Source organism: Hemiscyllium ocellatum, chromosome 21 (assembly GCF_020745735.1).
Source record: "Hemiscyllium ocellatum isolate sHemOce1 chromosome 21, sHemOce1.pat.X.cur, whole genome shotgun sequence".
Classification (NCBI taxonomy): Eukaryota; Metazoa; Chordata; class Chondrichthyes; order Orectolobiformes; family Hemiscylliidae; genus Hemiscyllium; species Hemiscyllium ocellatum.
Genome location: NC_083421.1, coordinates 55,158,644 through 55,180,365, shown reverse-complemented (window position 1 = coordinate 55,180,365; position 21,722 = coordinate 55,158,644). Strand labels below are relative to the sequence as shown.

At 41.2% G+C, this 21,722-nt stretch overlaps 1 protein-coding gene across 1 annotated transcript in view; it reads right to left on the bottom strand.

Moving 5' to 3' along the window:
* The window catches only part of LOC132825764 (hemicentin-1-like), a 436,368-nt gene that overhangs the window by 214,283 nt on the left and 200,363 nt on the right, over window positions 1-21,722 (bottom strand). Inside the window, exons 31-36 of the mRNA XM_060841228.1 lie at window positions 21,255-21,409; window positions 17,752-18,030; window positions 14,261-14,542; window positions 11,489-11,594; window positions 9,435-9,604; window positions 1,814-1,968 (exon numbers count right to left, since the gene is read on the bottom strand). Coding sequence (XP_060697211.1) covers window positions 1,814-1,968; window positions 9,435-9,604; window positions 11,489-11,594; window positions 14,261-14,542; window positions 17,752-18,030; window positions 21,255-21,409 — 1,147 coding nt within the window. The remainder of the gene's footprint in view (window positions 1-1,813; window positions 1,969-9,434; window positions 9,605-11,488; window positions 11,595-14,260; window positions 14,543-17,751; window positions 18,031-21,254; window positions 21,410-21,722) is intronic.

Sequence of the window (21,722 nt, the reverse complement as noted above, 5' to 3'; positions counted from 1 at the left end):
GAGGGCTATCATTTAAAATACTCTCATAATATACACAGTTACCAAGTGTAGAAATGGATCAGTGCCAACCAGACACATCTTGCCATCCATTCAGTCAGAAATGGCTGAATTGAGTTCATGCATTGGACAGATCATATTGTCTCTGGTTGAGAAATTACAATACAATCTTTTTTTATATGTGTTTTTTATATATGATCTCCTACCTGCCCCATACCTTTCTACCATCCTTCATCCAATAGGATCATTCCCACAGGCACCTAGAAAGTCTGAAAACCCTTCATTTCCCAACTGGATGAATCTGATTTGTCATTCCAATAGCAATGTTAATTTTTTTTATGACTAATAAACAAAAGGTATTCAAGGAAAATGGGAAAAAATATTTGAATACTCCTTGGCATTTTTTCCTGGATTACTTGTATCAGCGTCCTGGAGAATAATCTTTGATCTCAGGAGCTTCTAAGAAAATCCTGGAGAATTGATGATCCTATGTAGAGGTTAGGTGAATGGCTAGTTCTTTTTGAAATGATTGAGAAAGCACAGTGAAGGATAATGTCTTTGATGTTCTAAAAGTAACCAAAGCTAACAGAATACGCAGGGAAATAGGGCAAAAAAATAAATAGGGATCAAGATATGGCAAACTTCAGTTTTAAAAGCCTGAAGGTTTCAGGAGTATTGAAAAACTGAAGGAAATATTAGAATGCCACAATTTTGAGGTCATAAAAGAATTAAATCGGGACAGCTATGGCACGATAAACCTCAACTTGACCATTTTAGGAAGGATGAGTCTACATCATAGTTTACAGGAGCTTGCAAGAAAGGAAAATTCATTGAAGTGAAACTATAGTCCTTCTTAGTAAAGACAAGAAAGGTTGGGAAGGAGTTTGTAAGATAAAGATCACAGTAAAAGATCAGCATAACCCTGTATTTTACCTAAAAACTGTAAGAAGAGATTCTCCAGATTTGAGAGAAGTGCTCACATCTAGAGCTTCATAAAACAAAGAAAATGTTCTGCAATTTGAAAAGTTGATGACACAAAGGAAAGAGAAATGATTTTTGCAGACAATTTCAGTAAAGGAAGAAATGGTGTTGCTCAGGTCATTGAGATCAGCATTGAGATCAGCATTGAGATCAGCATTGAGATCAGCATTGAGATCAGCAGTGTTCACAGATTAAATAGACTAAGTATTGAGTTGGACCTCTTGCACTCCGGTTTTCCTAACCTGTGGGTTTTCATTTTTTTCTTCATGTGGGATCAGGAGTCCATCTATTGGTTCAGACTCACCTTCGCCTTTTCTCTCCTGATCCCATCCAAGATCTAACAAATGATTACTTCTATAAAATCTGTTATTCTAACATGGTCCCATGGTAGCCTGAGCAGTTAGCTGCAATTACTATGATGAGGCTCTTGTGATTCCAGGTTTCTGTCTTCAAGTTTGGGTTCTTTCTCTAGGCCTATTCAGCACTTGAACATTTAACTAATGTTAGCTAGGCAAATGTCTTAAAGAAATGAACATTTGGATGCCTTTTTGAACGGTTCTATCTCATCCCTTCGCACTGGGCTAAACAGAAGCATGTGATCTGAGGAACTTAATAAATGTGTAATAGACATGTCGGGCAAACAGAAAGATATTGTTAGATAATCTAGCGTTTTAAGAGCTTTTAAAGGTAAAAAAATTGTGGGGCTCTGGAAAGAGCTGGAAAGCAGGACTAATTGGCAACAATCTTCAGAGATTTGGCATAGATATAATGGATCAAATGGGCTTCTTCTCTGTTGTAAGATTCAATGAAGATGAACAACAATGTCTTTATTTACCTTGAGTCTCCCACTGGTTTCAGTCAGTAGCTGACTGTTCTTCAACCATGTGATCGTTGGTGTCGGAATTCCAGTAGCAGTGCATTCCAGTATCGCAGATTTCCCAACCACGATGACCAAATTCTCAACTCCTACAGTTGTCACTACTGGGGGTACTTGTCACAACAAAAAAAAATACAATCAATAATTCAGCAATTTAAGAAGGATCTAGCACAGCTATTGAATAAGATGACTGCAGGCTAAAATAGTAACAGAGTCCATGAACGGCATTCAGAGAAAGTCCAGGTAAAAACAAAACATGTTCCTTCGAATGGAAAAGATATCTAATTGAAAGCTAGTGCACCCTGCATGACAAAGAAAATAAACTTTAAAATAAACAGAGTAGGAACCTTATGACAAATGTCAGAGGCAAGATTTGGTTAAGAACAAGGAATATTATGGAAAATAGAGGAAGGTATTTTTAGATTAGAGTAGATTACTTACAGTGTGGAAACAGGCCCTTCGGCCAAATAAGTCCACACCAACCCGCTGAAGCGCAACCCACCCATACCCCTACATTTACCCCTTACCTAACACTACGGCAATTTAGCATGGCCAATTCACCTGACCTGCACATCTTTGGACTGTGGGAGGAAACTGGAGCACCCGGAGGAAACCCACGCAGACACGGGGAGAACGTGCAAACTCCACACAATCAGTCGCCTGAGTTGGGAATTGAACCCGGGTCTCAGGCGCTGTGAGGCAGCAGTGCTAACCACTGTGCCACCGTAAAAAGTTAAAATGAGAAGCAAAGAAGTTACAAGAAAAAAAATTCCTATCCATTCAGAATATAAAGTTTGTGCGATGGGGTATGTGTGAAAGGGTGCATGTGTTAGTGTGAATGTAGGGGGGGTGTATGTGCGTGCATTTGAGAGAAAGCTTGTGTATGAGGGAGCTTCTGCGTGGGTGTTGAATATGTAGATGTGTGCGTGTGAGAGAGTGAACCTTGCAGCGGGGTCACCTGCTACAACAATGGATGAATGGACACCGCACAACAATCACCAGGTAGGAGTGTTCCCTCATATTCAGGGAACACTTTAGCAGTCTGGGACACTTGGCTTCGGACCTTCGGGTGACCATTCTCCAAGGCGGACTTCAGGACAAGCAACAACACGGAGTGGCTGAGCAGAAGCTGATACCCATGGGAATGGCCTCAACCGGGACCTTGGGTTCATGCCACATGACAGGTAACCCCACTGTACAATACACTCTCTCTCTCTCACACACACAAGAATGCTCTTAATTCCTTCATTCAGATCATGAATGTATAATGTGAATAATTGTGGTCCCAACACGGACCCCTGCAGAACTCCACTAGTCACCAGCTGCCATCCTGAAAAAGACTGCTCTGTCTCTACTCTGCTTTCTACCAGTCAGCCAATCCTCTATCCATGCCAGTACCTTCTCCCTTACACCATGGGCTCTTATCTTATTTAGGAGCCTCCTGTGCAGCACCTTGTCAAAGGCCCTCCGGAAATCCAATAGATCATATCCATTGACTCTTGTTCGTCTACCTCCTCAGATTGACTGGCATGACCTCTCCTTGACACAGCTGGGCTGACTCAGCCCTATTTACCACACACTTCCAAGTACTCTGCAATCTCACATTTTAAAATTAATTTGTGGAACTTGAGCATCGCTGGCTGGCCAGCATTGATAGCCCATCAATATTTGCCCTTGAGAAGGTGATGGTGAGCTGCCACCTTGAATCGCAGCAGTCCACCTGCTGTGGGCTGACCCCCAATGCTGGTCGGTAGGGAATTCCAGGATTTTGACCCAATCGCTGTGAAGGAACAGAGATACATTTCCAAGTCTGGATAGTGAGTGGCTTGGAGGGGACTTGCAGGTGGTGGTGTTCCCAAGTACCTGCTGCCCTTGTCCTTCTAGATGGAAGTGGTCATGGGTTTGGAAGATGCTGTCTCAGGATCTTTGGCGAATTTGTCTCATCCTTAATAATGGACTCTTAAAATCTTTCTAATGTCCAAGGTCATGTTAACTGGCCAATAGCTCCTGTCTTCTACCTCCCTCCCTTCTTAAACATTGGCGTGTTATATGAGCTATTTTGCAGTCCTCTGGGGCCCTCCCTGGCTGCAGTGATGCCTGAAAGATCATCACCAACACCTCTACAGTTATCTCCTTAGGAACTCTAGGAATGTAGACCATCTGGTCTGAGTGATTTATCCACATTCAGACATTTCAGCTCCCCCCTGCCTCCTGACTCTCTTGAAGTTCTGGTATGCTACTGGTATCTGGTGAAGATTGATTCCAAGTACCTATGGAGCTCCTCCCCTATTTCTCTGTTCCACATTACTACTTCTCTAGCCTTATTTCCAGCTTTTTAATGTTGCCTCCTTGTTTTTAAAGCTTCTCAATCCTCTGGCTTCCCACTAATCTGAATTGAATTAACATTATTGTCACATATACTCAAATGAGTATCGCAAAATGTTTATAAGTCGCCTTTACAGCATTATCTTAGGTACAAGGTACTGAGGTACAGCTTCTTCAGTTACAAAATTAGTTGCAGTGTAACAATATCACTAATGCACAGTGACATCTTAGGTACAGAGTACTCAGGTACAATCCTTAGTTACAGAATAGAGAAATGAAGCAAAACAAAGTTACATTATAGCTATACACAGTTTAACCATAGATCAGAAAAACAAGAAGCAAAGTTTAAAAAGCAAACATCACAGTCTCTCGCCCAGGGTTCTCTGCAGCAGAGCAGTGGAGGGGGCCACCATGTGGTTTGACCATTGGCTGCCATCACGCTCCGCACTGGGCCGCTATCGTCACACTCCATACCAGGCTGCTACTGCCACACTCCGCACTGGGCCGCTATCCTCACACTCCATACCAGGCTGCTACTGCCACGCTCCGCACTGGGCCGCTATCCTCACACTCCATACCAGGCTGCTACTGCCACGCTCCGCACTGGGCCGCTATCATCACACTCCATACCAGGCTGCTACTGCCACGCTCCGCACTGGGCCGCTATCCTCACACTCCATACCAGGCTGCTACTGCCACGCTCCGCACTGGGCCGCTATCCTCACACTCCATACCAGGCTGCTACTGCCACGCTCCGCACTGGGCCGCTATCCTCACACTCCATACCAGGCTACTACTGCCACGCTCCGCGCTGGGCCGCTATCGTCACACTCCATACCAGGCTGCTACTGCCACGCTCCGCGCTGGGCCGCTATCCTCACACTCCATACCAGGCTACTACTGCCACGCTCCGCGCTGGGCCGCTATCGTCACACTCCATACCAGGCTGCTACTGCCACGCTCCTCACTGGGCCGCTATCATCACACTCCATACCAGGCTGCTACTGCCACGCTCCTCACTGGGCCGCTATCATCACACTCCATACCAGGCTGCTACTGCCACGCTCCGCACTGGGCCGCTATCATCACACTCCATACCAGGCAGCTACTGCCACACTCTGCACTGGGCCGCTATCGTCACACTCCATACCAGGCTGCTACTGCCACGCTCCGCACTGGGCTGCCGGTCGCTAGCGTCCTCACTCCGGGCACCTGCTGTCTCCACTTCAAGCTGCTGACAGCCCCAATTTGCGCTGCCAACTAGCGACCCTGTTTCAGAGGTCGGCGCTGGCTGTCTGAGGCCAAGAGTCCAAGAAGACAGAAGAAGAGAAGAAAACCACAGAAGGGAGGTAAAGAAGGAGGGAGAAAAGAAAAAGAATGGGCAGAGTGGACAAGCTCTGGCAGGAACGTCCTACTCTGCTGCCATCTAATTTTCACCACATTGTATGCTTTTTAATTTGCCTTAACGGTGTTCCTGACTTCCCTTGTCGGTCATCGTGGCCTTGTCCTCCCTTTGTGAGTTTCTTCTTCCTTGGGAAGAACTTCTCCTGTGCCTCCTGAATTACCCCAAAAAACTCCTGCCAGTTACTGCTCCACCATATTCCCTGCTAGGCTACCCTTCCAATCAAATCTTAGGAGCTCCTCCCCCATTACTGTAGTTACTATTACTCAATTGAGATAGTGTTACATCTGATTCCAGCTTCTCCCCCTCAAACCGCAGAGTGAACTCTATCATAGTAAGGTCCCCTTAAGGGTTTCTTCACCTTAAGATCAGGTCTACCTCATCACACATCACCAATTCCAGAATTGTCTGTACCCTAGTAGACTCTACCCCAATCTTCTCCAAACAACCATCCTATAGATATTTACCAACTTCTTTTCCTTGGGATTCACTACAAACATGATTTTTCTAGTCCACCTGCATGTTGAAGTTCCCCATGATTACTGTAATAGTGACTTTCTTATAGCTCCTGATTTACTTGCTCCCCTACATTCTGACAACTGCTAGTGGCCTGTACACAACCCTCCTCATCACTTCTTTGTGATTCCTCAACTCCACCCACACAGATTCTACCCCTTCTGTTAAGACATTTGATAAGGTTCTCCATGGTAGGCTCATTCAGAAAGTAAGGAAGCATGGGATACAGGGCAATCTGGCAGTCTGGATACAGAAGTGGCTGGCCAGTAGAAGACAGAGGGGGTGGTAGTTGATGGAAAGTTTTCTGCCTGGAGCTCGGTGACCAGCAATGTTCCACAGGAATCTGTTCTGAGACCCCTGCTCTTTGTGAATTTTATGAATGACTTTGATGAGGAAGTGGAAGGGTGGGTTAGTAAGCTTGGAAATGACATGAAGGTTGGTGGAGTTGTAGATAGTGTCGAGGGCTGTTGTAGTTTGCAATTGGACACTGACAGGATGCAGAGCAGGGCTGAGAAGTGACAGATGGAGTTCAACCTGGAAAAGTGTGAAGTGATTCACTTTGGAAGATCGAATTTGAATGCAGGATATAGGGTTAAGGACAGGATTCTTGACAGTGTGGAGGAACAGAGGGATCTTGGGGTCCACATCCAGAGATCCCTCAAAATTGCCACCCAAGTTTATAGGGTTGTCAAGAAAACATATGGTGTATTGGGTTTCATTAGCAGGGGGACTGAGTTTAAGAGCCACAAGGTTATGCTGCAGCTCTATAAAGCCCTGGTGAGACCACACTTGGGATATTAAGTTCAGTTCTGATTGCCTCATTTTTGGAAGGATGTTGAAGCTTTAGAAAGAGTGCCTGGAGATTTACCAGGATGCTGCCTGGACTGGACAGCATGTCTTATGAAGAAAGGTTGAGGGAGATAGAGCCTTTCTCATTGGAGCGAAGAAGGATGAGAGGTGACTTCATAGAGGTGTACAAGATGATGAGAGGTGTGGATAGAGTGAATAGCCAGATATCTTTCCCAGGGTGAAAATGGCTATCATGAGGGAGCATAATTTTAAGGTGATTGGAGGAAAGTTTAGGGGAGATGTCAGAGGTAGGTTCTTTATACAGAGAGTGATGGGTGCCTGGAACGCACTGTCAGCAGTGGTAGTAGAGTGAGATACATTAGGGACATTTAAGCAACTCTTGGATAAGCACATGGATGATAGTAAAATGAAGGGTATGTAGGTTAGTTTGATCTTAGAGTAGAATAAAAGGTCGGCACAACATCGAGGGCCGAAGGGCCTGCACTGTGCTGTACTGTTCTATGTTCTGACTCTACATCACTGCTTGCTCTTGATTTAATTTTATTTCTTCCTAAAAAGACAAATCCACCCCCTCCTTCTATCTGCCTCTCCTTTTGATAAAATGGGTATCCTTAGACACTTAATTTCCAGCTCTAATCCCCTTGCAGTGACACCTATATAATATCCACAACATCATACCTACCAATTTCAATGTGTACCTCAAGCTCATTTACCCTCTTTCATATACTGCATGCATTTCAGTTCAACAGCCTCAGTCCTGCATTGGCTGCCTCCTTTCCCCTCACCTGCTGTACCCTGAAGTTAGAATCCTGATCCTTTTCACACTTTCTATTCTATTTCTTGTTGTGGAAACTTTAATAACTTCAGCTAAGTCCGCAACTTGCCTTTAACTTATTCTATAATTTTCCATGCAACCGAACCCACCCACTACAGAGGAACCTTGATTATCCGGCATCCGATTATTTGAATTTTGGATTATCCGGCAAGATCGCAAGGTCCTGATGCTTGATTAAACTCTGCCATCCAGCATTTGATTATCCGGAATTCAATTAATCAAACTAATCAAACTCCCGCCCGTGTCCATCAGATAATCAAGGTTCCTCTGTATTTAGTTTAAAGCCCGAACCACATGCTTAGATATGCGATTTGCCAGGATTCTGGTCCCAGCAAGATTCAGGTGAAGCTTGTCCCATCAAAATAGCTTCCTCCCTCCCCAGTACTGGTGCAACTGTCCCACAAATTCGAACTTGTTTCTCCCACACCCATCTTTGATTACCTGTTTAATCTTGAAGAAAATGAGGACTGCAGATGCTGGAGATCAGAATCCTGATGAAGGGCTTATGCCCAAATTGTCAATTGTCCTGCTCCTTGTATGCTGTCTGACTGGCTGTACTTTTCTAGCGCCATACTCTCTTACCTATTTAATCTTGTTGATCCTGTGCCAATTTGCTCATTGCTCAGGAATTAATCTAAAAATTATTATATTTTTGGTTCTGCTTTATAATTTAGCTCCTAGCTGCTCATATTACTTCAACGAAATCTCTTTCTTCTTTCTGCTGATATCAATGGATCTTAGGTGGACCATAACAACTGGATCTTTCTCCTCACTCCAAGTTCCTCTGCAGCCCAGATGAACTATTCTGAACCCATGCACAGGGCAGGCAATAGGACTCTCAATCCTGGCCACAGTGAACAGTGTCTATTCCCCTGACTGTATTACATTCGATTACAATTACATTTCTCTTTTCTTCGCCCACTTGCACGGCTCTCTGTACCACAGTACTATGGTCAGTTTGCTCATCCTCTCTGCAGCCCTTGCTCTCATCCACTCAAGGAACAGAAATCTCAAACTTGTTCAAAGGCTGAGCCTTCTTCAGCACTACTTTCTGGAACCCTCTACCTGCCACGCTTGTAGTCACACCCTCCTATCCTGACCACTGCTTAAATTTGAGGTAGTTAATCTAAGGGGTGTCACTCCCTTCTGAAACATAGCTTCCAGGCCACTCTCTCACTCCCTGGTGTGTTTGACGCTTAGACTCCAACTCATCAACTCTCAGCCAGAGTTCCTCAAGCAAACAAACAACACTTCTTACAGATGCGGTTACTCTAAACTACAATGGCGTCCGACAGCTCTCACAGTAGGTTGCGTGGCCCAGCAATTCGAATTACTTAGTTCTTAATGTGATTTTTAAAAATTTTGTCCTGACCTTTTAGTTTGTAGCCTACATATATTTCCCCTATTTACCTTCAATCTGGAAGTAACCAAATATAGATAGTCAAATCAAAGTTATTACCAACCAATGAATGTACTGTTTATCTGTGATGTCACATTTATGAGTCAGGTATTAAACTTAATGGTATGGGATTCTTTATAATATTTCTAGAATTTGGAATATCACTGCAACTCCTGGAGTATTGTTCTGCTGTTGAGTGTAAGCATTTTCAGTTGTAACACAACCAAAAGATGAATCCACAAAATGGAATTGTCAAATAATTGGTATGGCTTTGCAAGAGAAAATATTGTACCATGAATTGTGACATTAAATTCTCTTCTCCTTTCCCCAGCTTCATTTCTGGCCACACATACATAACGACCGACATCCACTGACTTCAAACGAGGAATATAAAGTTTGCTCCCGTGAGCTGACACCTGGGCACCATCGAGTTCAGTGAGCATAATATTATTCCTCAGCCATCTAATGAACAGAAAATGTGAGATCAGGCTTCATTTGGTTAGAATGAGACACAGTTACATACTTGGAAAAATATCAATTTGGCTTGTAAGTAATTTGAGTTGCTCAACTCATCACCGAGGAACACTGAAAATAGTCCATACATTGTCATGAGCACTGGTAAACAATGTTGCATATACACTAGCATTGCTAAGCAGTATTTTGTGTAGGTTGTGTAGGCTGTTAATTGCTATATTAATTATGCTTAATTTGAAGTTGGGAGCAGGCATTAACTTGCATTTATGAACTTGGAAATAAACATGGTCTGAAATTGCATTTTTAAAAATGAAATTCATGGGATGTGGACAATTCTGGCAAGGTCAACATATATTACCTATCCCAACTTGCCCTTGAACTGATTTGACTGCTAGGCCATTGCAGAGGGCAGTTTAACAATTTAGTGTTGATCAATTCCTGTCGGCCAGACCGGGTAAAGGGGAAAGGATGGAAGAACATCTTACTAAAGAACATTCTCAGACCAGATGGATTTTTTTTCAACGATCAAGGACAGTTTCATGTTCACCTGCCACCATGGTGGGATCTGAACCTATATCCTCAGAGTGTTCACGTGGGCCTCTGGATTAATAATCCATTGAGGTTACCATTGAGAATGCCACTGTCTCCTATTGGATTAACAGGTGAATGTCTGTAATGTGTAACTTTGCAAATAAATGCTTATGAAAGTATTTAAAGATGAGGTCCAGTTCTATCCTTCACCAACTGGTATTCTGAAGTATAACACCATTCTATTGGTAAACATTGTTGCATACACTCTATTATTACTAACCAATGACACACAGATCATTGTTTCTACAGTGACATATTTTAATAAACAGCAGAATCATGTGGGTCTCTTGTGTGAGAAGGTACCAGACCATGCATGCTTACATACATGACTGCTAATAGATATGATGGGATCAATGACAGATTTAAAGGAAAGGGACGCAATGATTTAAAAATATATATTTTAGACAATTAATAAACCCTGTACTGAATGATGATTTGGTAAAAGGAAAGGCTGGTATAGACTAGTCTGACATTCAGTCTTCCAATCGACAAAAAATGCATACTGTACCTAAATAATAAAAGCAGAAATTGAGCCCTTCATTCCAAGTAAGAGTCATAGCAGACTCAAAACATTAATTCAGTTTCTCTCTCCACAGATGCTACCAGACCTGCTGAGTTTTTCCAGCACATTCTGTTTTTATAACAAATTTTCAGCATAGGCAGTATTTTGCTTTTATTCGAGGGTCTATTTCACTGTATCTAATATTCATGGAGGCATTGGAGATTAAGTATTGATTGCTTTATAACTTGACACAGTTGCAGTGGTTCTGATTTACTGCACACCTGCCCTGTAACTTTGACAGTGATACAGCAAGATGTAGATACCTTTTCTCTTTATCTTTTCATGGGATTTGGATTATAGTTAGAGTCACAGGAAAGGCCAGTTTTCGTTGTCTTTTCCTCATTACCTTTTGGGTTGAGTACTTTAAAGGTCATTTCAGAGGGCAGTGAAGAGTTAACCACACTACTGGTCTGGTGTCACAGGTTGGACAGACCAGACAGGATAGCAGATTTTCTTTCCTGAAGGATATTAGCAAACAAGATGGATTTTCACAACAACCATAACTGAGACTGGCTTTCAATCCCAGATTTAGAAAATCAATTTAAATTCCACCAGCTTCATGGTCCATCAATGCTGTCTGCACACCATTAATCTGAACCTCTGTATTATTATGTCTTCTCTGACAACTATATCAAAACTTTGCCAGACGTGCATGATTGTTTGCCACTAACCAACATGTAATGTGGAAGTAACATGAACAAACTGAAATGGAGACTCACGTAATCGTTGGGGGTGGACTGCCAGTCACTTTGCATGCCAGTTCCAGAGGATTATCAATGGTCACAGTCACATGAGAAGATTCTTCGATCAACAGGTGTGGAGGGACTGGTGATGCAAATGACAACAGTGTTTTGCATAGCATTCATTTGCAAAAAACCTCTCTAAATCCAAATAATTCTGTGCTCAGTTTATTTAAATAAGTCACTTCATCATCTGACTGAATGACCAAATGTCTTATGTAGGTGTTTGGAAGTACATAGCAGCAACTAGGCCAAAGATTTAATGGGGTTCTTCCACCTTTCTTGAGAAGAAGGGTGTTCCCTGCACCTTGCCTTGTGGTGTGACAACACGAGCAAAATTAGGATTCCATAAGGTAAAGAATCTTACCTTATGAAAGTTTTCTTTCAAAATTATCAGAATTACAGTTTTCAAAGAATTACATTATCTCATTGAACGATAGAACAGGCGCTAAAAGACAAATGCTCTATTCCAGGTTGCATTATCAGGTACATAGTAATAGTACAGAGATAGGCCATTCAGCTCAAACAGTCCATGCCCACTGTTTTTGCTCCACTGCAGTCTCTTCCCCCATTCTTTCTATAATTATCAGCATAACCATTTTTTTCTCTCATATCCTATCTAGCTTCCTTTCAAATACATCTCTGATCTATTACACACAGTGGCACTAATTTCCATATTTTCTGGGTAAAGAAGGTTCTTCAAAATATGCAGTTTGATTTATTGATGATAATCTTATATCAATAGCTTCTAGCTTTGTTCTTCATTACTGAAAACCTTCTGTGCCTACTCTATCAAAACCATTCATGACTTTGATGATTTCTCTTGGCCATGCCTCAGCTTTCTCTTCCTAGCAGAAAGACTCTATTCTTTCTTCCCTGGTTGATTAAAATCTCATTGTTTTGGTTTCATCTTTGAAAATTCATTTTGTGTGTTATGCTGACAAGAGCTGCACACAAAACTGCAAGTATGAGCTAAGGTGAGATGCCTGTTTAGCATAACTTTTTGACTTTTCAGTTCTATCCCTCTAGAAATAAAATCACGAACTGTAGCTGAGTGTTAACTAAGCTACTGTCTGTATTATCCACTTGCTCATCATCACTTTATCTTTTATGAGGTACAAAAAAAGTGCTGTATGTAAGAATCTGCCCTATAAATGAGCCTTTTTGACCGTACAGACTTAAAAGAGCATACTGCCAAAATCTAATTATAGAAATATGCACATTAAACAGACCCGAGCTACAGCAGGAAGGAGGCAAAAACATTGAAGAACTAAATAGGTATACTGGTGAAGTGATATATATGGGCTGAATCATCGAATAATAGAATCATATAACACAGAAGGACCATTTGGTCCATTGTGTCTGTATTGGTTCTTTAAACAAGCATTGTGATTGGTCCTACTTTTCCACTCTTTCTCCATAACCCTGAAAACATTTAAGATAGAAACAGAACTTTGTTCTGTAAGTTAGTGTTGAAAGTTTGAATTCCAGAACATAATACATTGATCCATTAAAAAAAAAGTCAACTTATTTCTAGCTCTGTACATTCTGATTACTGACCCTTCTGTAGTTTCTCCTCATATGACCTTAAATTTTCACAAAACAAAGGTAAAACACTTTCTATCCTGACCCAAGTTGCTTGAACCCCAAGCTACGAAAGCACTCTCCAACATACACAGACCATTGTTGTTTATGCTTTTGAATGGCCTGGTATTATGCAAACTTATATAAAAGTCAATACTGTAGGTCCTTGACCACTTGGAACAATGCCACGTTCATTTCGTATACAACTACTGCAGACATCAGCCTGGGCTATTTTTTTCATTCTTTCATGTGCACATTACTGCTTAGGCCAGAATTTATTGCCCATCTATATCTGCCCTCAAGAAGGTGATGGTCAATCACCTTTTTGAAACCACTGCAAGACATATGTTTTAGATATGCCCACAGCACAAGTAGGAAGGGAGTTCCAAGATTTTAACTTAGCAACAGGGAAGGAATATGTTTATAGTTTCGAGTCAGAATGTTGTGTGACTTGGAGGGGAAGCTAAGGTGGTGGTTTTTCCATACATCTGCTGCGCTAGTCATGGAGCCATAGAGCTGTACAGCATTTCAACAGACCCTTTGGTCCAACTCATCCATACCAATCAGATATCCTAAATTAATTTAGTCCCATTTTCCAGCATTTGTCCCATATCCCTTTAGACCGTTCTTATTCATATACCTCTTTTACATGCAGTAATTGTACCAGCTTCCACCACTTCCTCTGGCAGCCCATTCCACACAAGCACCAACCTCTGCATGAAAAAGTTGCCCCTTAGGTCCCTTTTAAATCTTTCATCTCTCACTTTAAACGTATGTCCTCTAGTTCTGGACTCTCCTACCCTGGGGAAACACCTTGGCTATTCACCCTACCTCTGCCCCTCATAATTTTATAAACTTCTATAAGGTCATCCCCCAGCCTCCGATGGTCCAGGGAAAATAGCCCCAGCCTATTCGGCCTCTCTAAGCTCAAACCGTCCAAACCTAGCAACATCCTTGAATCTTTTCTGAATCCTTTCAAGTTTCACAACATCCTTCCTATTTCAGGGAGACCAGAATTGAATGCAGTATTCTAAACGTGGCCTAATCAATGAACTTTGAGTTAAAGACATATCTCAGAGTGCAAACCCCCCACATCAACTAGGGCATATTCTCCTAGAAATATCAATCCTTTTCTTGAGGCCCTGAAGCTTATAACAGTTTCCCTACCTAAGATGTCCACAGTGTATTGAAGATGTTCTTCTCCAGCAGCACTGGTAGCCATACATGTATAGGTGCCAGCATCACTCTCTCTGACATTTTCAATCTTAAGGGTCTTTCCTTCACCCATCAATTGTATTCTGTCACTGTCTGTCAATGAGACACCATCTTTGAGCCAAGAGAGGATAGGAGGAGGGTAACCACTTGAGGAACAGGTTAATGTCAAAGAATGACCAACTATTGCTTTTGTCTTCAGCGGATGGTGCAAGCGACCTTCAATACGAGGCGGAACTAAAGAGAACAAAAGGAGATGACATCAATACCCATGATAGCAATGAAAGCTCAACAACAGAGCAACAGGAATTTGAACATCTAACACTGATCTTGTGCAGTCTGTGCATGTTGCTTGGAGTATTATCTTGTAGCCATTGTGCTCCTCTGGTAATGTGTGAGCCTTCTGTCTCTGGGTATGTTCTTAGGTACCATACCAGTATTGCTTGGTGCATCAGGTGGATTGTTACTGTACGGAGCTGTTCCTGACTACACGCGCAGCTTACATTTCTGCATACTTTCTCGAGAGAATCAGTCTTCATAACAACAAATTTTTACAAAGTGAGCTCATTGGATTACAAATACTTGAAAATGAAAAGCCAATTAAGAGTCAACCACATTGCTGTGGCTTTGGAGTCATGTGTAGACCAGACCAGGAAAGTTTCTTTCCCTAAAGGGGATTAATGAACCAGATGGGTTTTCTCAACAGTGGTTAGTCTTAATTGCAGACTTTTAAAAAATTCAGATTCCACCATGGTGGGATTCAAACTTAGGTCCTCAGAACATTACCTGAATCTCTGGATGAATAATACCACTAGGCTATCACCTCTGAATTAATCTACCTGAACGGATATATTCTCTGTACCTTTAGTAATCTTGCATAGCTCTATGAGTTATTTTCTGCTCGGCTGCAAAGCGCAGCTTATCTAATCACTCTTCAGAGCTTCTGTTCGCCATGTTAGTTGTCACTTCATGTGCTATTTTCAGCAATTTAGTTTTATATCACAAATACTTGGGTGTCATTTTAATTGAGACAATGAATAAATAATAAGTGTATTTAATTCGCCAACTATTTCCTGGGATGCCAGGTGCTAGCACTGAATGAAATAATGTGCCGTCTTCTCCTTATGTAAGTTACCATTCAAGCATTTTCTACATTTTGTAATGGAGAATGTTCCTGACATATGTAACTCTAATGCTTAAACTATAGAACAAAAAGAAAAGAAGCAAAGAGTAATATATTTCACAAGGATCAATCTATGATAAATAAGCATGGAATTTGCATTGAACAATATTACATGTTCTGGTAAGCCATACTGATTATTACACACTCCTGCTCAGTTAGTCACTGCACTGGGAATGGAATGTCACAAAACATGGTTTATAATTACAAGAACAGAAATTGTTGGAGACAAGGCTTTCCATAGGTATGTCAGGAATAAAAGAATGATGAGAGTTAAATTAGGGCCAATCAAGGATAATATTGGGAGGTGTGTGTGGAGTCAGAGGAAATAGGGGAAGCACTAAATAAATATTTTTTGACAGTGTTCACTATAGAAAATGAAAATGCTGATGAGGAAAATACAGAGACACTTGCATCTAGACTAGAAGAGATTGAGGTTCACAAGGAAGAGGTATTAGAAATACTGCAGAGTGTGAAAATAGACAAGTTCCCTGGGCCTGATGGGATCTATCCTAGGATCCTCTGGGAAGCAAGGGAAGAGATTGCTGAGCCTTTGGCATTGATCTCCAAATCATCATTGTCTATAGGAATAGTGCCTGAGGACTGGAGGATAGCAAATGTGGTTCCCTTGTTCAAAAAGGGTAGCAGAGACAACAGACCAGTGAGTTGTTGGTAAAGTGTTGGAAAAGGTTATAAGAAATAGGACTTATAATCATCTAGAAAAGAATAATCTGATCAGGGACAGTCAGCACGGTTTTGTGAAGGGTAGAAAGTGCCTAACGAATCTTATTGAGTTTTTTGACAAAGTGACCAAACAGGTAGATGGGAGTAAACAGGTTGATGTTGTGTATATGGATTTCAGCAAGGCATTCGATAAGGTTCCCCACAGTAGGCTATTATACAAAATGTGGAGGAATGGAATTGTGGGAGACATAGCAGTTTGGATCAGTAATTGGCTTGCTGAAAGAAAACAGAGGGTTGTAATTGATGGAACATGTTTATCTTGATGTCCAGTTACTAGTGGCATACTGCAAGGGTCGGTGTTGGGTCCACTGCTGTTCATCATTTTTATAAATGACTTGGATGAGGGCTTAGAAGGGTGGGTTAGTAAATTTGCAGATGACACTAAGGTCGGTGGAGTTGTGGTTAGTGACAAAGGATGTAATAGGTTGCAGAGAGACATAGATAGGTTGCAGAGCTGGGCTGAGAGGTAGCAAATGGAGTTTAATGTGGACAAGTGTGAGGTGATACACTTTGGACGGAGTAATTGGAATGAAAAGTACTGGGCTAATGGTAAGATTCTTAGGCGTGCAGATGAGCAGAGAGATCTCGGTGTCCATGTACACAGATCCCTGAAAGTTAGCACCCAGATTGACAGGGTTGTTAAGAAGGCATACAGTGTTTTGGCCTTTATTAATAGAGGGATTGAGTTCCGGAACCAGGAGGTTATGCTGCAGCTGTACAAAGTTCTGGTATGGTCACACTTGGAGTATTGTGTACAGTTCTGGTCACCGCATTATAAGAAGGATGTGGAAGCTTTGGAAAGGGTGCAGAGGAGATTTATTAGGATGTTGTCTGGTTTGGAGGGAATGTCTTATGAGGAAAGGCTGAGGGCCTTGAGGCTGTTCTCGTTAGAGAGAAGAAGGTTGAGAGGTGACTTAATAGAGACATAAAAGATAATCAGAGGGTTAGGTAGGGTGGACAGGGAGATCCTTTTTGCTAGTATGGAAACGGCAAACACAAGAGGACACAACTTTAAAGTGAGGGGAGATAGGTATAAGACAGATGTCAGAGGTAGTTTCTTTACTCAGAGAGTAGTAAGGGTTTGGAATGCTTTGCCTGCAACGGTAGTAGATTCGCCAAGTTTAAGTGCATTTAAGTCGTCATTGGACAGGCATATGGTCGTACATGCAATAGTTTAGGTGGGATGGGCTTCAGATTAGTATGACAGGTTGGCACAACATCGAGGGCCGAAGGGCCTGTACTGCGCTGTAATGTTCTATTTTATGTTAAGTTCTGCAGGTCTGGCAACATCAATGGGATGAAAGCCGAGTTAACGCTTCTAGTTCAATGACTTCATCAGTATTGGGCTTGAAATGTTAATTCTGTTTTCTTCCCTCAGATGCTGCCAGACTTGTTGAATTGCTCCAGCAATTTCTATTTGTATTTCAAATCTCCAGCAAAGACAGCTCTTTGTTTTATATTATTGCCTTATAATTACTCGCTGATGGAGCCATGTTGTATCTCAGTGAAATAAGCAACTTACCATAAACCTGCATTCTGTAAGACTTCTCCATACTGCCTGCAATGTTCCTTGCTCTGCATGTGTACCAACCTTGATCAGATGCCTGTACCTCGTTAATCAGCAAAAATTGTCCTCTTTCAACATACGTCATTTTTGAGCTGGATACAATTGGTCGTCCATCTTTCAGCCATGTAATTCCTGGGACAGGAATTCCATGTGCATCACACTGTAGACTGACGTAACTCTTCAACTGGGCAATTACCTCCTTGGTATCATTTGCTCCTTGGATTGTGGGAGGGACTAGGAAAACAGTGAAGAATTACTTACATTTATAGAGTGCCTTTAACAGCCTTGGGACATCCTGTAGCCAACAAAGTACTCATGAAGCTGATTCACAATAGTAAGTTAGGAATCCAATTAAATTGAGAATACTCAGGTAGAATCTTTTCAGAAAACATTCAACATTTGATTTCACAAAAATACTGAAACATTGAGATCTCAACCAAAGATGCTGCGCACTTTTTTTTAAAATTAAGAATTAAAATTGCTATCATCCCAAGTCCCTTGAATAATTTCAGATAGGCTGTTCCACTCACATCATGTTCCATTCTATGGTAAACTCAGCATGTTTCAATTTTTGGTAAACAAGGTAATTATGGTAATGAAGTTACTTTTGTTCACAACACAAATGTATTGGGAGTTATCATGAACCATAACAATGTCGTCATTTTGGCACTTCTCAGAGCAGCAAGGGGAAGACTGTTGCATTGATTCTCATAGTAATTATATGAGTGTATGACCACAAGGAAGCCATTTAGCCTCTTGAGTGTGTTTTTCTATTCAGTGACATAATGAGTAGTCTTTGACCTATCTACAAACGCTTTTATACCCATATTTGCCCCAAACCTCTTAATATTGATAGTTAACAAACATTTCAGTTTTAAAATTAACAATTCATCTGGCATAAACATTCATTTGCTAAAGAGAGTTTCAAACATTTATTGTCCTTTTCATGTCCAAGTTCCCTAATTTCAATCCTGGAAGTTCTGGCTCTAATTTTTAGACTACGTTGGTTGGCGATTCTAGGACTCTAGGTGGAGTTCAAGACTGTGCTCAATTATCACACCATCCATATTTGGAAAGTTTGAGAACATTGACTGACTCTGTTTATGTCTGAGAAATAACATGGTACCACATGGCAGCCAGCAATTGCCAAACTGTATCAGAGTTTTAGGCTGCTCCATCAGGAGAGGAGCTTGTGGGAATACCAAATAGCAACAGTAATGCTAATTTTAAAACAAACAAGAACCTCTGCATAATTTTTTGGCTGAGAATTACTCAGATGGTTTGCTGATATCCAGCAGAATGTTAAATGTTTGTCACTTGTGGGAGGTGAGCAAGGCCTAGAAAGTTGGTACAAGTGAAGCAGCTTCCAGGGGCATGTAGGGTCATGTCTTAACACTGACAGAAAACATGCACTGTAATATGTCTTAACTGTTCCATCATTGGCTATGTTTCAATCTCTGAACATTGAACTGATATTCACCTTAAAATAATCACTAGGCCAGTGTTTTTGCCTAGATAGTGAGCACAGTAAATGATGTTCCACTGCGAAGCATTAATTGGAGAGGATAATATATGCCATTTTATTGCAGTACTGAGTAGAACTCTGGATTGATATTTACACATACTTCATGAATATTAGGGCTAAGAATAACATGTTAGACACTTTTCCAGTAAGATCGCTTCAGAAAAGAGTATGTTCCTAGAATCTGTAAAGTCAAAAGCACATTTGATATTAAATGAATTGCACTGTGATTGGAACTTAAAGAATTTACAGCCATGTAATCCAATTTCAGTTTTTTTGGGGGGGGGGGGAGTACTGAGCTACTTTCTCCCCAGCTTCCAAATATCAGACAGCCAGATAGGATGAACAGCAGATCTTTCAACTTTAGCAGGGATGGGTGTGTGACTATCCACTACTGCCTGCTTTATTCCCCAAAGTTTCAACTCAGTTCCCAAGTTAGCAAGTAGAAAATGACAAGTGAAAGCTGCTCAATCATTAAGGAGAGAGGAGAGAAAAAAAAATTCAGGAGGAGAATAAGACCTGGAGGGCCAGAGTCTCTCTGACCAACAACAACATGTGGTATTGGAGAAGACAATATGACAATTCTCTCGGTCCTATATCTATCAGGTGAGGTGGAAGACAGGAGCTTCCAAAAATAATGTTAATATTATCCTATAATAATGACAAAACAATGGTTGAAAGGTAATTGTTCATTTATCAGCCTGGCTGAAAAGTTTCCAGTCCCACTCAACTAAAACAGACAAGCTTGGATGTTTGTGAGGAATCAAATCTCAGTCCAAATCCAACCCACACAAACTGTCTCCTGTCCAATGTGAAATGAGCTGCTATGTTCTCCACTAAGTCCCTGGTGGATCAAGTCATAATTCCAAACTCAACACTAATTCAGCACTCAATGTAAAGAGATCACAGTGCCAGAAACATTACAGAGCTACAAGCATTTGAATTGTATGCAGTGTGACATTGAGTTTACCACACTATCTCACTTTTTCTCTATTCTGGGTTCCTCCCTATATGTTTTTCCTTAATATCCAGAAGTACAAATAAATAAGCATATCAATTCATTTTTCTGTGTATTCTCAGTACTGATATATACTGAAATACTGCTCCGTCTTTGCTAAAGCTGCATTTAGCATTAGTTGCCTCAAGACAGCGATAGTACCTTCAAAGGGAAGACTCACCTTCACCACCTTCCTTGAGCGAATAGGCACAGTTTTGCCAGCAGTATCTGAGATCCAGGAGCTATCTTTTAGGTGCAGCCTTGCCATCAACACCTGACTCCCAATAACTATCTTTTTTACCTGCTATACCATGACTTCCCAGTTTCATTGTCTCTCTCTCTTCTTTCCTCTCAATTTTTCTTGAGCCATTCACATTTTGCTTCTTTCCACATACTGTGTTTATGCTGCTACTGTCTGCTCAATCTCTCTTTCTGTCCATTGACTTCCTCCCCTTTTATCGGATTACTTATTTCAATTGTTCCCTCCCTATTTCTTTATTTTCTCTCTCCGTTGTCTCTATTCCAATTATTATATCTGATCAGATTAGTGCCAGCCAATTCCAAGTTTTCCTGTCTTTTCCATTATATCTCTTCGACCTTCCTTTTCGTTGGAATTTCTCTTCATCTCTTTAATTCACAGGTGAGTTCAGTCAAAAGGAAGCAGTCCAACTTTTGACCTGAGGCTACTGAACTGTACGTGGGCTGTAGTTTAGAGTGTAACAGTGTGTGATCCTCTGTGAATATTATCTGTACTGTGGGAGACAGAGTTTGGTTTCTTAATATGTAAGAAGGTGTTCAGATCTGTTGGTAATAAACTCATTATGTGCCAAATTTAGCATGTTGTGATTCTTGACCAATAGATCTTTCAAAAGATAAATTATTGCAGGGAAAGTAAATAACCTTGAAGCATAGAAACAGTCAGAGCTGTTTCATTCATACCGTAAACATTGACTTTGAAGTGTTTGCTTTTCTGTCCAGCTGAGTTGAAGGCAACACACTGATAGAGGCCTTGATCGATGAGATGAGATGTTTGAATGCGTAATGTCTGTCCTTCTTCAGTAAACTCCACATATTGGACACCTGGAGATAGGGCTCTTATAACCCAAAATAAAACACAATTTAATTGTTTAAAAAAAACTAAATCCAGAACATACAGTAAGCCTCTCCCCACACATATACTTATTAATTCACAGGATGTGGGTGACGTTGACTGACTGAGTATTTATTGCCCTAGTTTCCCCCAAGAAGGTCAGACTTTCAATATATCATAATATTGATACCTCAGATAATACAAATGTCCTTTGAAGCATATCATCCATCCCTACATGTTATTTTACTGTCACAGATACTAAATTAAAAAACTACCACACATATACAAAAAACATTGCCCAGCTCCTTATCATCTAT